Source organism: Uranotaenia lowii, chromosome 3, assembly GCF_029784155.1.
Source record: "Uranotaenia lowii strain MFRU-FL chromosome 3, ASM2978415v1, whole genome shotgun sequence".
NCBI lineage: Eukaryota > Metazoa > Arthropoda > Insecta > Diptera > Culicidae > Uranotaenia > Uranotaenia lowii.
The window spans coordinates 102,219,875-102,234,547 of record NC_073693.1 but is presented as its reverse complement, the minus strand read 5'-3'; the positions used below and the strand labels follow the sequence as shown (position 1 = coordinate 102,234,547).

At 41.6% G+C, this 14,673-nt stretch overlaps 2 protein-coding genes across 2 annotated transcripts; both read right to left on the bottom strand.

The window, feature by feature from the left end:
• Positions 1-3,330: 3,330 nt before the first annotated feature.
• Positions 3,331-4,458, bottom strand: LOC129752471 (uncharacterized). The gene has a single exon (XM_055748247.1). The coding sequence runs from the start codon at positions 4,456-4,458 to the stop codon at positions 3,331-3,333; it is 1,128 nt and encodes a 375-aa protein (XP_055604222.1).
• A 4,201-nt stretch (positions 4,459-8,659) lies between these two features.
• Positions 8,660-10,624, bottom strand: LOC129752470 (uncharacterized). The gene has a single exon (XM_055748246.1). It carries the CDS (start codon positions 10,622-10,624, stop codon positions 8,660-8,662), a length of 1,965 nt encoding a protein of 654 aa, XP_055604221.1.
• Between the last annotated feature and the right edge of the window lie 4,049 nt (positions 10,625-14,673).

The window sequence follows — 14,673 nt, the reverse complement described above, 5'->3', positions numbered from 1 at the left end:
TTGTTATTTAATGTTTTTTTTTATTGTTCCTCGGATTTTCATTCAATTTTAGTGCTGCGGTGGGAGCAATTCCATTAGCTTTTTCTACCAGTTAGAAAAAGCCGGCGATACCAGGCCGGATCTGAAAGAGAAATTCATGTATTAGTCGATTCAATTTCAAAATTTTAACGCTGTGGGTTTACTTGCCATTATTCTATTATAACTTGAGGAGACTTTGGGGATGATTCCTGCTTGGCACGCGCATAAGTGTTTGTGATTTCACACACTTTTCCCTTAGTCCGCGAATTCGGATAATGTGTAAATTTGGAACTTGCATGATGTGTGAAAACCACACTCGAGTTTGACAGCTCCATATATTTGCTGATAATGTGTGAAACAATTTTGCAAAATGTGTGAAATGATTTATCAGTGTTGTGCAAATAATTTCCACGCAGAAATATTTTCGCACTGACGCATATATATACCGTATTTTTTTCACCTGGAGGCAACCCAGGGCCAACCTATATTCGCTCTAACTGCTGTCATCGTGCTCATTTATTGCTCTAGAGGCAACCTAGTTTCGCTCGAAAAGCAGACGGAGTCACCCTGAGAAGAAAGTCAGTTTTGCGAGAAGTTCACCAATACTCTCAACGTTGTTGTCAAAACATTAAACAGCTGTTTGTGGATGAAAGCTAAACAGTTGAAATAATGAACGGGAAGATGATGCGATTTTGAACCTCTCAGTCAAGAAAAATCGTACTATCTGCTGTCCAGTGCAATCCGGACACGAAAAAAGGCAATCCGGATGTGAAGAACCGAGTGAAGAAATCCAGAAGGGAGAACAAAATGACAGCTGTATGTAAATATTGCGCTTGTTCTCACGCACACCTACGTGTGGAATAACTTGAAACCCGAAAGTCGTTTTTTTATTCGGACGGATCCAGAGCCAAATCCGGAATCAAAAAAAAATCCGCCAATAGAAAATCGATGACAGTTTTTCAAATCAGCCGTTGCTCGCTCCTGATTTTCGAATCACATTTCGAAACGGCTTAATCGTTGTTGTTTTGGAAAAAAATTGTTTTGAAATTCGAAACAAGGAGTTTAATAATGAAAGTTGATCGACCTACATATGAAAAGAAACGAACAGAAAACAGAATGCATTCTTTATATTCTGGTACTAGAATGTTAGTGGAACAAATAAATCATAGATTATTTGGGCGTTTTTTGAATTACTGAAAAAATAGCTAAAATTCAGAAATTACCGACTTTTTTTTGTTAGACACGCCAGTCGCAATTATTTTCAATTCAATTTCATCTTGAGATTTAAAGCATATCGATAGATGTCATTGTCTATGTATGCGTCAGTAAGCAGATTACACTGCGCGCAAATTATTTGCACGGAGGTCTAAATAGGTGCAATCAGCGCAGTTTGTTGAGAATGGCAACGGTGCGTATGAATGTTGATTTTTTAGTAGAAAAAATTTGAAGCAACTGAACTCTGATGTTGTTATACTCCCTTTTCAACTTTTGGCGCATGATTGTTTACATAAAGAATGTGATGGTATTAGTGAGTGCGGAATTTTTATCTGTCAAATCAGATTCTCGCAATAGTCCAAAAGTTCATGCAATTGACAATAGCTTCGTTCAATCGTTAGTAAAAATCGGTTTCAACTGGTTTCTGTCAACTGATAGATGTTCAACGAGCCAATGTTTTGGTCGAAACAAGTCGGGTCGTTGTTCAATGGAGCGAGTTGAAACTAGTCGAAACCAATCCAGCTCGGCAGCAGGATTAGTTTCGACTTGGTAGAAATCGGTCGAAGTCAATTGGAAAGAGACAGGTGATCAACTGTCAATCAATTTCTACTTGTTTCGACCCGTTTCGACTAGAGTTGATTGAACAGACATAATATCATCGAGGCAGAATTGTTTTCGTCAAGTAGGGTCACATCAAATCGTTACGTTTCCCTGTCCCTCCTGGGGTCCCTCAAGGGAGTCAGGAACAATACAGGAACTGACATATAGGGGGCTGGTGTTTTTCCGAACAAAACATTTTATGGTGTGCATTCCATAACAAAATATATAAAACTAACAAAACTGAACCCAACAAATAACTAACTAAATGAATAATAAATAAATAACACGAAAATAAATAAATAAATAACGAAAAATTTAACAAATAAATAAACAAAAACTAAATCCCTAAGTGACACCAGCCGATTGCTATTAAAATTAGGACAAAACACAACACGAACATGCATAGATATCTTATCCTAATTTTAGACATTTACGAACAATAATTTTTATTTACAATATTTACAACGTTTTCATTCAAACCGGCCAAAAAATCATAATGTTTATTGTAACCATTAAATGAATGATTACAATTCTGCGAATTATTGCAAATTGTGTATATATGTAATACTGTGGAATTCCGTGGTCAAGGCTAAAACTGTGCTGGAATTTCTCGTGAGGAGCACCACATGATTCTGTGACATTGCCACTCCCAAAGCATTGTACTGCTCACCCGATTATTGTGGCTTGGAGTACAATATTCAAGTTTAACTAAACTTCATCGGCAGCACGAAACTCCTTGAGGGCGTGCAGAAGCTAATCTTGAGATCTTGGCCCTTATTCTGCGCCGCGCGTGACGTGACGATTGTCACCTCACCTCGAGTCACCGTGAGATTTGTCACCTTATTCCCGGAGTCGATATGGGTAAAGTGACAGATGTTCATTTCTGGTGAGCGACCGAGTGAACTCAAGTGTCAAATTTGTTCGGTTTGTATTTATTTCGTTCGCGATTCCAAATGTTAAAATTAAATTTTAAATCAAAATGTACAAATTTCGTTACGCAAACGGTCACTATCGGGTTGCAAGATTTAAGCAAGCAGCTGGAATCACTCTTGGAGCTGCGAATAAAGCGAATTGGACAGCCCAAGCAACCAGAATTCCCTTAAAACGTGCTCATAGAAGCTTAATCAGCCCTTTTCCATGTTCCTAGAGAATTCTATATAGCCCAAAATTTAAGTTCTTAAAGCTACTTTAAAGTTCGTTAAAGAAGCTGTAGAGAATGCTTCTTCTTCTTCTTCTTTCTTGCTGCATCTATGATGCAGACTGTTTCAATGAGACCGGTGACGAGACCATGTGCCCAGCATTAGCATGTTGATGAGGTTTATAGATTTTCGTACTTAAACCTTTTTAATGCGACTTCCTTGGCGTGTACTTTTTAAATTGTTTTTAGTAATACAATAGTATTTGTATAATTTTCAGATGGCTTTTCTCTTGTTTTTTTTTTGAGTCACGTTATATTAAAATATGTATCAAATCGTGTAGGATAATGTAATGAAGAAATTATTGGGTGGTAGAATTTTCTAAAATTTCAGGGTTATGGATCATATCAAAAGGTAAGAATTGTTTCGCAATTTCTTTAATGTTTTCCCGGACCTTGCCTTTGGCCTGAGCGTCGTTCATGATTGCAGTGTAAAGCCTCATGATGTGCTCCTGAATGTCAATAAGGTGGTATTTTTTGGGTAGTTGCGGATCAGATTGCTGCGACTGCTGTCTTACTTTTTTCTGAACTATCTCCAACTGTTCCCCTGTCGTATTATTTTCTTTGCGCTTACCTGCCGTCAGTGCTGTTACCCATCGTTCCTTGTCTCCGACTCTCTCCGGGTTATTCAAACAGGTTCCCGTTATCTCTGGCTCTTTATCACTCCTGGCGCGCTTACGGGAAAGTTCGTCGTTGACTTTGTAGGCGGGTTGTGCTATGGGATGTCGTTTATTTTCCACCTTTCTCATTGGGACATTCTTGGTAACTGTTTTGGCGAAGCTCTCCTGTGGGGTTGGTGAATCTACAAATTCTAACAACGCATTGTACTGGTTGGACGTTGGTATTGTAAATTTTTCTCTGGCTTCCAGGAATGTAAGCCCGTGTTTCGCCATTACTGCTTTCAAGGTGTTCTGGCGAGTCTTCTCCGGACACTTCACGTCGGTTGTGCTGTGTTCTGCTTTGCAATATAGGCAGAAGGGTTTCTTTTGGCAATCGTCGAATTTTCCATCTAGGTGCTGCTCTCCACAGGTGGAACATCGTTTGGCGCTTCTGCAGTCTTCAGCCTTATGGTTGTACCGTAAGCAATTGAGGCACAATATTGCTTTACGGTAGTATGGAGTTACTTTGAGTACGCAGCAGTACAGCTTGATTGTCTCCGGAAGACGGTTTGTCCGAAAGGTGATTTTAACCCGATTGGTTGGTGTGGGCTTATTGTTCTCAAAACGATTGAGCCTGTAAACATCCATTACAGGAACCGCGCTTTGAATATCCTGTAGGATGTCATTATTGTTTATCTCAGTTGGGACGTCCGAGATGACCCCTGTTACTGATAAAAGATGTTTCGGGACATAGGCCTTATATCCATAAGTTTTGACTATTTCGCTCTGTATCAAACGGTTGGCAGAGTTGTGATCGGTCAAATAGACCATCACTTTTCGTTTTCCTGCGTTTTTTTATCTCCGACACAGCATTCTCCACACCGAATATCCTGCGAAGCATTCGGCCTACAGAAATCTTATTTATTCCAGCTAGGTCAGGGTGGTTTGAACTTTTGGCTCCTTCTTCTACTAAAGTCTGCTTCATTTAATATTGGAACACAAACAATTGCGTGTAGTTCAGTCATTTATTAACGAATTCATAATTTGTTTTTCATACAAATGTAGCATTTTCTTTACTCTTTCATAAAAAAAATTAAAAAAATTATTCATTGCTGTTTCGAAGAAATTCTCGTACTTTTCCCGTAATACGGCACATTAGGCGGCGCACACCCTTTTCGTCCACCGTTTTGGCGATTTGATTCCACCAGTTCTTCATTTGAGTCATGTTCCTGACAAGTTTTCCCTTTGCCTTAAGCCTCCGCTTCGTGATTGCCCAGTATTTCTCTATCGGCCGGAACTGGGGGCAGTTTGGGGGGTTGAGGTCCTTCGGTATTACGCTGACCCCGTTCGTTGCGTACCATTCCATAACCGTTTTGCTGTAATGGCAGCTTGCGAGGTCCGGCCAAAACATTACTGGACGGCGGTGGGCACGAATAAACGGCAGAATCCGTTTCTGTAGGCACTCTTTTTTGTAGACTTCTGATGTCATTGTCTTGTCAGTGAGAAAGACTTCGGTTTTCTGTCCACAACTGCATATCCCCTGCCAAATCATGTACTTGCGGGCGAATTTATCCGCAAACACGAACTTAAATTTTGCAGGTACATCCCCCCGAGCCGTCGCCAAATAAAATTTTTGACCTGGGATTTGCCCAAAGTCCGCCTTCACGTAGGTCTCATCGTCCATCAGAATACATCCGTCGAACTTGGTCAGCACTTGGTCGTACAGCTTTCGAGCACGGATTCTGGCCACCTTGTTCTGCTTCAGCGTCCGATTTGGCTGTTTGCTGGCTCGGAATGACCTTATTCCTTCCCGGAGACGAATTCGTCGCACCGTACTGTGAGCGGCCTGGAACTTATTGGCCAAATCGCGGTCTGAAAGATTGGGATTCCTCTTGACGGCCTTGATGACTTTCCCACGCAGTTTCCGGTCGACAGTTCCACTCCGACGCTTCGAATGCGGCTTCCGAGCCGTCAATGTTTCCTTGTACTGCTTGATAACACGCCATACGGTATTTCTGGGCATTTTAAGCTGTTTAGCTAGCTTCGATGCCGACAACAATGGATTTTCAAGAAAACTGTGCACAATTTGATCTCTCCTTTGGCTTCCATGGCGGTTGTTTACAAAATGCTATCGTTTGGTGTTATGACATAAATACATGGTGAAAGGTAATGAATTTCTCGACACGTGGGTGAAAAAAGTTTCCAAATCCGTCCACTAGGAGCGCCACAATGAGCAAAAGAATTTGTTCCAATATTAAATGAAGCAGACTTTACTCCCTTCTCCACATAAACTCGAAAAGGCAGTTGATCCTGAGAGTTGTATGTGAAATTCATTTTCTCTTTTGCTTTTTCAGGTTCCAGTTTCCGTTGATCTGGCAAGAAAGTTGGCTTCGGGGTGGGATCAGGTGGTTTGGGGGGATGGGGAATCTGTCGACTCGCAAACCCCATGGAAACCTCCATTTTTTCTCCGTTCATCCTATGCCAAGCTACACCATTCCAAGATGGCGGGCCGACAGGAAATTATTTTCGGAATTTCCACTAATATAGCACTTGATTCGAAGTGATTCAACTGTTTTATGCTAAAATGACTCGCGCGTCGTCGTCCGCTATCGTTTCCGCTACAATATATCACTTTTCGACCAAAAAAAAAACCGACAAAAACTTAACTCGTGAAAAAAACGTGACCTTTTTCAACCGAGGTACAGTTGCCAGTGTAGAGAATGCTAATCAGCCCTTAAGGGAATGTCTAAAAACTTCTACGCGCTGAAAAAAAAATCAGTTTGACAGATTGCTCTGACAACCAAATGATTGACCGGTCTAGCTTGGTTTAACTCATTGATTTATATTTTTACATTATTTTTATTACAAAGAAACTGCTATTCGACTAAGGAATCGAACCACTGCTCTCTTACATGAAACGAAACTCCGCTAACCCCCTGACCAAACCAGCGTAACATTTAGAGGTTGTTTAAAGTGGTTGTTGAGGCCAATTCTTCAAAACTCGCTGGTTCGGTTAAGCCGCGGAAGTTCCCACACGACTGGGGATTCGAACATTAATTTATTACACGCAACGGCACTATGATATGATCACGGTAAGCTAAATTTATTTAATTTTCAGCCAAACGCTCAACGATAGACAAACAATAGACAGTGGACTGTATTTAAGTACAACCAAGCGGCACGGGTCGTTTATTGCTTCTAACTCACTAGCTGCAGAGCAGCCTGTAGTAGCCAATCGAGTCCTATCGACTCTCGCCTATTCCTTTGCCTACACCTATTGTACATATGCTAGTGCACACACGCACCGCTATCTGTTGGTCAGACGCGTGTGGCAGAAATCAATTCATTGATGCTGTTGGTCGGTTGGATTGCAGATTAGGTTTTGATGATTCTAGACTCGCGCTTTAACTGTTTGGCGTTAACATACCGCCCGCCTTGAGTTCACTCAACAGAAAATACTTAAACTATGTACAGAAAAACAATCTTCCGAATTCTTAGATTCACCACAAACTTCTTGGATTTCGCCTTCTGAAGGGTGCTGCGCATACGTGTACTGGGAACGACTGAAAACTGCTTCTGCTGACAATGGAAATGGCTAACAGGCATTAACGGAGAATGAACATCGTAAAAAGCCTTGGTGTGCCCATTCCGGAGGCTGAAGATGCTTCGGTTGATCCAGACGTCGAGTAATCAAACAAGGATCCGTGATGAGTGGTCCAGATGGGGTCCTGTTGAAGAATAAAACACACCAATATTCCATACTATTTACGGTTAGGGAAAACGTAACTTTTATGTTGCCCCCTGGCATCGACGGCTGATAAACCGCTCTTAGCCACTTGCGCCCCTATTGGGGGCATACTTATCTGTCGATGAAATGGCAGTCTCAACAGACAGGCTCTCGCATTTGGGTTGGGATGGTGCATCTGGCGGGAAAAGAATACTTTGGAATCCGAAACGGTAACAGTGATGTACATCATAACTTTGAACTTGGCCCCCTGGCAGCTGTGACTACTTTAGCCACTGTACGCCAATGGATGCCCCTCTGGGGGCTTGCTTAGCAGTATTTGTTAACTAAACGGTGGTCGACATCGTGGGTGGACCGTCTGGCACGGTATGTAGATCTTGAAGAAGGAAAAACTCTGTAGGCTACGTAAACAAATCGAGAGGATATAACGTAACTTATCGGTTGGCCCCCTGGCAATCACGACTGATTCGCCGCCAGTGCCAATAGTGCCCCTTATAGGGGCTTAAAATACATATTTCAACTCAGCTAAAAAACTCGAACGAACGGTTCTACGACGGAGCAAGATGGCGATAGTAAATGAGATTAGCTTGACCCTTTTATGTAGACAATCCTGGACATCAGGTTAAAGAATGGTGCGATGTACAAAACCTGGCGAATGACAAACACTGTAGATTCCAAAAATAACTAGGTAGGGTTGAACATAACTCAACAGTTGGCCCCCTGGCGAATACGGCCAAACAAGCCGATAGTGCCACAGTGCCCCTCATGGGGGCGGAAAATACAAAAAATAACAACAGCTATCCAGGATTTGGTTTAACGATGATTTTCTACTGATGCTCCGTTGGATTTCCATATTGTTTCAAATTGACTGCAGCGGGGTGTAACTTTCGCGGGACATGTCTGCTCGTAATAGTGATGCGTAGTGTACCAGCTGCTTCGTTACGCCTGTCAGATGTGTCGTCGGATCTATGAATTTTGCATGCTATCACATCCTTGCAGAATGTGATCCATCGATAATTCGATAATTTGTAGAATCTATCCATATTGTCTTTGAACTTCAATCCACAGAGCTGGAGTTCGGTTTTCCATGATTCTTTCCAAGAAAACTTTGGTTTCCAAAACACTTGGAGAAACATTTTTACTTGGACTATTTTTGATCCAACAAAGCTGTGAAAGCCAAACAGGCAGGTTCCAGCAATCGAGACAAGCCAGAACACAAAGAAGACAGATCTCCAATATGGTAGATTGAAACTTAACGAATCCTGTGCTGGTAGTTCTGGTAAAACTTCAGACGCGTACGCTGCTTGAAATATCTAACGGTTCTGGTAATTTTCCTGCGACAATCCATCCTAGTCGGGTATTCTGTAGGACTGGACCGGTATCCGTGATCCTTATCTGCTCCGCTATCAATAAATCGTAGAAGGTGGCAACTCCGATGACCATATCAACTGAACTGGATTCGTTGAACGTTGGATCTGCTAAGCTCATGGATGGTGGAAGTTTCCAGGTACTGACATCCAAGCTTGTCTGGGGCAAGTTCATTGTTACTTCAGGGAGCACAAAGAATTTCATTCTAGCAGTTTCAAACGACGACGTACGTGACAATATACGAGCAAAAACTGATTCTTTTGAAACCTTAGTGGAACCTCCTACACCGGTTATGGGAAGACTTTCCTGAATACGTTCGAACTCTAGCTTCCGAGATAATTTCTCAGTCATCAAACAGATATGAGATCCATTATCGAGTAATGCACGTGCTAAAACAGTGTTTCCGCTACTATCGGCTAGCATAACAATGGCTGTAGATAGGATGGCAGTGGGGGTGTTCTGTTGTGTACTTAGTAGAGTAGTGTGGTGACTAACAGTCGGTGTGTTTGTGGGAGGTGGCTGTTGTGTTGATTGGGAATTGTTTTGTGAAAGTTGATCATTATTCGTTCGAGACTGGTCGTGTTGAACATAAAGTTCGCTTCTTGACTGACTATTCGCGCGTTGAGGTCTTCGTGGGGCTTGAGGGTAGGTATTCATGTTCCACTGACTGTTTTGATTCGGAGAATATGGATGTAACATATAGTGATGACGCTGTCCACACTTTGAACAGGAACTACACGAACATTCTGCGACGAAATGTCCTGAGTCCAGGCAATTGAGGCAAAGTTTCAATCTCCGTACTAAATCTTTCCGGTCGATCACTCTCATCCTATAGAATCTTGAGCATTGTTCGATCAAATGCGGTTCATTTATGCAGATAGGGCAAAACCCTTCCGATGCGGTCGTGCTGTGACTTATGAGAGCTCTTGAATTCATTATTTCATCATTTACACTTCGACAGGCAGTTGATTGCAGAATTGAACACTGATTTTCCAGAAATGCAACCATAGCTTCGTAGGAAGGTACGTTTTTAGAAGCATGGTGTGTTTCCCAAAGACGGTGTGTTGTTGAGTCCAACTTCTGCGAGAGCATGAATGCCAACAATGTACTCCAACTGTTCGTATGTTGGCCTAATTTTTCTAACTGCTGAAGGTTTATCTTGAATGTTGATAGCAGGGCATTCAAAGATTCAAAAGATTCTGTGCGCATGACAGGCGCTGCAAAAAGGGCTTGCAAGTGCTCCTGGGCTATCAGCTTGTGATTTTCATATTTTGCCTCTAAAATGCTCCAAGCTAAACTGTAGTTGATCGCTGATACCTGGATCTGGTTTATTTGAAGTAGTGCATCTTCTTTCAATGAGGTTCGCAGATAGTTGAATTTATCCATGTCGTTCAGCAGCTTGTTGTCGTGTATCAGCGATCTAAAATTGTCTCGAAAATTGATCCAATCCGATAGCTTCCCGGAGAAAATTGGGAGCGTCAGCTCAGGATACTTCGTGTGACACGTCAAAACTGATTCGGAAACATTAGATTGGTGGCCACTCGATCGAACAGGGGTCGGATCCATTTTAGATAACAGCTGCTGTTTCAACGAAAAGTACTGGTTAACAAACTCTTTGAATGCGTGCTTGTGTTCCTTTCTTCGGGTTTCCTGTTTTCCATCATCTACAGAATCGTTTTCGGCTTCGATGTCATCCAAAAGCATTTCCATCTGAATGTGTAAATCAGAGAATCTGTCATAAGCTTCGTCCAACTTGACCAGCCGTGGGTGAAGTGCTCCTTGATCTCGGTTGTCGTCGTAGCCAACAAGGAAATCTTCTATGCTTTCTAGCAAACTCCATAACATGCGCTTTTGTTTAGAAAGACGTCGGAGATCATTTGCCATATTTTATAACTTTTCACTTTGAATCAACACTGATAAGAAAACACTCCCGAGACCTCAAACGGCGATTTGTTGACAATTAGTTAAATTTGACGCAAGAATTATTCAAATTTTTGATTAATTGACCAGTTTTTTTTTTCAAATTTATTGGCTCCACTCTTAATCACAATTAAATAAGTAAGCCAAAGACTATACCAATAACAATGCTGCGTAACACTACGCCAGCAATCAATCAAACAAAAAGAACTTTCCAGCCACCTCAACCACTCATAAATCTCATTCATTCACACACTATCTACTAGTACTTATCTGGTTTTGATGGGATGTCCTCGGGTCGTTGGCGAATCCTTCCAAATACGGCTCAATCACTTGCAGCTCAGCTCTCAAATTTTACGTTGCACTTTTCAGGAAACTCTTGTTGAAATTCACAATTTTCAATAGCAGAACAGTCCGAACGTTCACAATATCACAATTTGTGAGTCAAAGTCAAACAATTTCAACACACTTTTGTTTTTTTTTTTACAACGGGCTCCTCACAAACCAACCCGTTTCTCCCAGGGTGATTTTATTTAATTTTTACGGCGAACAACAGAGTCTTCACTTCTAGGCAACAAATCCTGCCTTTTCAACCGCTCGCTAATCAGGCTACCTCAGCGCACTTTTAATCTTCAGCCAACACAAGCTTGCGAACCAAAGTGGTTCAACCTAAGCCACACTATTTCTGACCTTACATCAAGCCTTTTTCACACCGGCCGCCCGCCAAGGTTCCCCCAGCACACAATATCAAAAGCAGTGAATCAACTCAAGCCAAAACGGTGATCATACGGGATAAACCCAAGCCATCCGGAAACAATAAGGCCCCACGCAAAATTGGGCAAACCCAACCCAAGCAGACAAACACAAAGCGTCACTTGACAAGCTATTCACGCACAATAGATTCACAAATTGAACGCGCACAAACTTCGCGGTTTAATCCGGTCGCTAAGGACCAAATGTTGAGGCCAATTCCTCAAAACTCGCTGGTTCGGTTAAGCCGCGGAAGTTCCCACACGACTGGGGATTCGAACATTAATTTATTACACGCAACGGCACTATGATATGATCACGGTAAGCTAAATTTATTTAATTTTCAGCCAAACGCTCAACGATAGACAAACAATAGACAGTGGACTGTATTTAAGTACAACCAAGCGGCACGGGTCGTTTATTGCTTCTAACTCACTAGCTGCAGAGCAGCCTGTAGTAGCCAATCGAGTCCTATCGACTCTCGCCTATTCCTTTGCCTACACCTATTGTACATATGCTAGTGCACACACGCACCGCTATCTGTTGGTCAGACGCGTGTGGCAGAAATCAATTCATTGATGCTGTTGGTCGGTTGGATTGCAGATTAGGGTTTGATGATTCTAGACTCGCGCTTTAACTGTTTGGCGTTAACAGTGGTATTTAAACAAAATGTTTTTTTTTTTTTTGAATATTTTTACTCGATTAGAATTAGAGTTTCAATTTTGGAAATGAATTGTAGAAGAAAAAAAATACACAAGCATATTCGTCATAAAATTTTATTTATCATAATTACTCAACACACATACGCGAGAGATTATCTTTTTACCGAAAACAGCAGGCGCTTCCGGCTGGGTGTGGGTATTATCTGAAACACTGGCGTTGATCTGATAGAACGAATGCTATCCATCGTTCCTGGTTTGATGTTGTATTTACCGAAGGGTGGACACTGGTCTTAGATGCAACGGTATATAATTTTTCGGCTCTGCTTCTATACGTCACAGTATTTGCTAAATCCGGCCGGAACCAGCTCCATTCGAATGATGATGATTTCCATATGTTAGCTCCTGCTGCTCCTGGTCCATTTTGATGGCTCTGATCCTGGATTTTACGCGGAAGAAACAATAAAAAATGGATCAATTATTAGATTATATTTTTATACAATTGATTGCTGTTTTAGTTCTTCTCATGTAAACAATCAACATATGTGAATTTTGATAGACAGGTGGCAGAAAATTTTGACATGTCTCTTAAAAGGTGCAAACAAGTTCTTCGCGTTAACAAGATGGTTCCGTAACGGTTCATTAGAAAGTGCTAAGCGAACGTTTGCGCCTTTCTTGAATGAAGTTTCGTAAGATGCTCTTAGAAGTTCCGTAATCATCTTTTTCACCTTTTCAAAGGCGCTCAAGGTTTCTAGGTAACTTTCAAGGTAATATGAGCACCTGAAAGTCTCAAAACATCTTTTTTCAGCCAAATACGAACTTTGTAATTGCATGCTTAAGTAAGTGAGCGACTTTTGGTTGCTTGGGAGAATTTGGTCATATATGTTTCGTTCCTGGAGCGGCTTGAAAAAACATCCACCAGAAAAGCGGAAATCGACGGCTGCTGCCTCAATCAACTGGTCCTTTGCATACGGATTAACACATGGGATACGACACCTCGACGTGGATAAACAACGGTTCAGTACAGGACTTCAAAGCTTATTTTGTTCGAAAACAACATTACCGGGTGAAAGTGAAATACCCCCCGCGACGGGAATCGGATAAGATTTAGTGAAGTGCAAAAAATGTGTTTTTTTCAAATTTCGATGCATGTAAATGAAGTTGTATAAAATGAAATTATAACCTCTTTCAATTCTATATGTTTGAATTTATTTTCAACGTCTAGTAAACATTTTTTTTTGCTGCACAAATGATTGAAAAAATCAAAAGTTGAAGTGATTTTTGTTTGGATTGATTCTAAAACTGTCATACTTTAGTGTAATTAAACGTTTAGAGCATAATTATTCCATTTTGTATCAATTTTCCATTCAATTTCTCTCTCGTCGCCACCTGAAAAGGTACCGACAATTGTCACCTAAAATCGTCACCCGAATGCGACGATTCTCACCCACGGTGACTATCAGAATAGGGTAAGAACTCAAAAAGTTCATCCGAAGCAGTGATTGAAATCCTCAACCATTTTCTCATCAGATTCATTCAAAATACACACTTTGAGGCCTCGTATAGTAATACAGGAGACGATACATATACATTCATTCCAACCTCCCCCCATGAGGAGGATCTGCTCCGAGAGACACTATCCGTTCGCTGCTCAGAACGAACTCTCTCAACGTTCGGTCGCTACATGATGCATGAAATAGACGAGGCACACATACTCATTTACATTATTGAATTTGATGGACTCAAGCCGATATCTGCGTTGAGGAGAACATCTTCAACCTCGCCGCAAAGGTTGAGGCAACAACGACAACAACCGAACTTATTGCATTGCATAGGCCCGCAACGTATGGAGCAAGGAGAGGGTGGGAAAAGAAACGAAAAAACTAGCTGCCTGCGTGCGGTTGCTGTGCAATAATAGCAATAGCAGAAAAACCTCGGGTATTCGATCCAGGCACAAACGAGGAGACTCGGGTTTGCTCTGCCTTTTGAATTCGGTTCCGTCAAGAATGTAACAGGAGATGAGTGAGAGCCATTCGTTTGGTTTTTTGGATTCGCTGCCTCGAATGTATATTGCTTCTTGAAGGCGGGCCATGTGAGAGCGTATGCATCATCGGTTTTGTCGTTTTCGCTGCCTCAAAGCAACCTTTGCTTCCGAGTAAAGCGTTGAGCGAGAGATGGTTGATCAATTCATGCTCAGCAAAATTCAATCACTGATCCGAAGTGACGTTCCTCACCTAAACCGACTACTGGAATAGCGTGACTTGGGTGAGTCGACTACCATCACGTCACGCGCGGCGCAGAATAAGGGCCCTTGAGATCAACAGATAAATAAATAAACAATAAGGAACTGAACGACCAAAAGAATCAATCAGAAAACTAAACCACCGTCGTCAGTCACCGAGCGGAAAAGATTAAAGAAAAATTGTACGCTGGACAAAAAAATTGTGGGATGATGAAACTGTTTGATTCGATGTGAAATATCTAACCGTCTTACTCGAATATGCTCTCCAGCTTTCTTTCGGCAAATGGAATCAAACATTTATTTTTATCATCAATAATTTATTACGTATCGTTTCCAACGTAAACAATCGGCCTTAGCTCCTGGTC

Coding starts and splice junctions, on each gene's coding strand:
- LOC129752470 (XM_055748246.1), bottom strand. CDS start 10,624: ATGGCAAATGATCTCCGACGTCTTTCTAAACAAAAGCGCATGTTATGG.
- LOC129752471 (XM_055748247.1), bottom strand. CDS start 4,458: ATGGTCTATTTGACCGATCACAACTCTGCCAACCGTTTGATACAGAGC.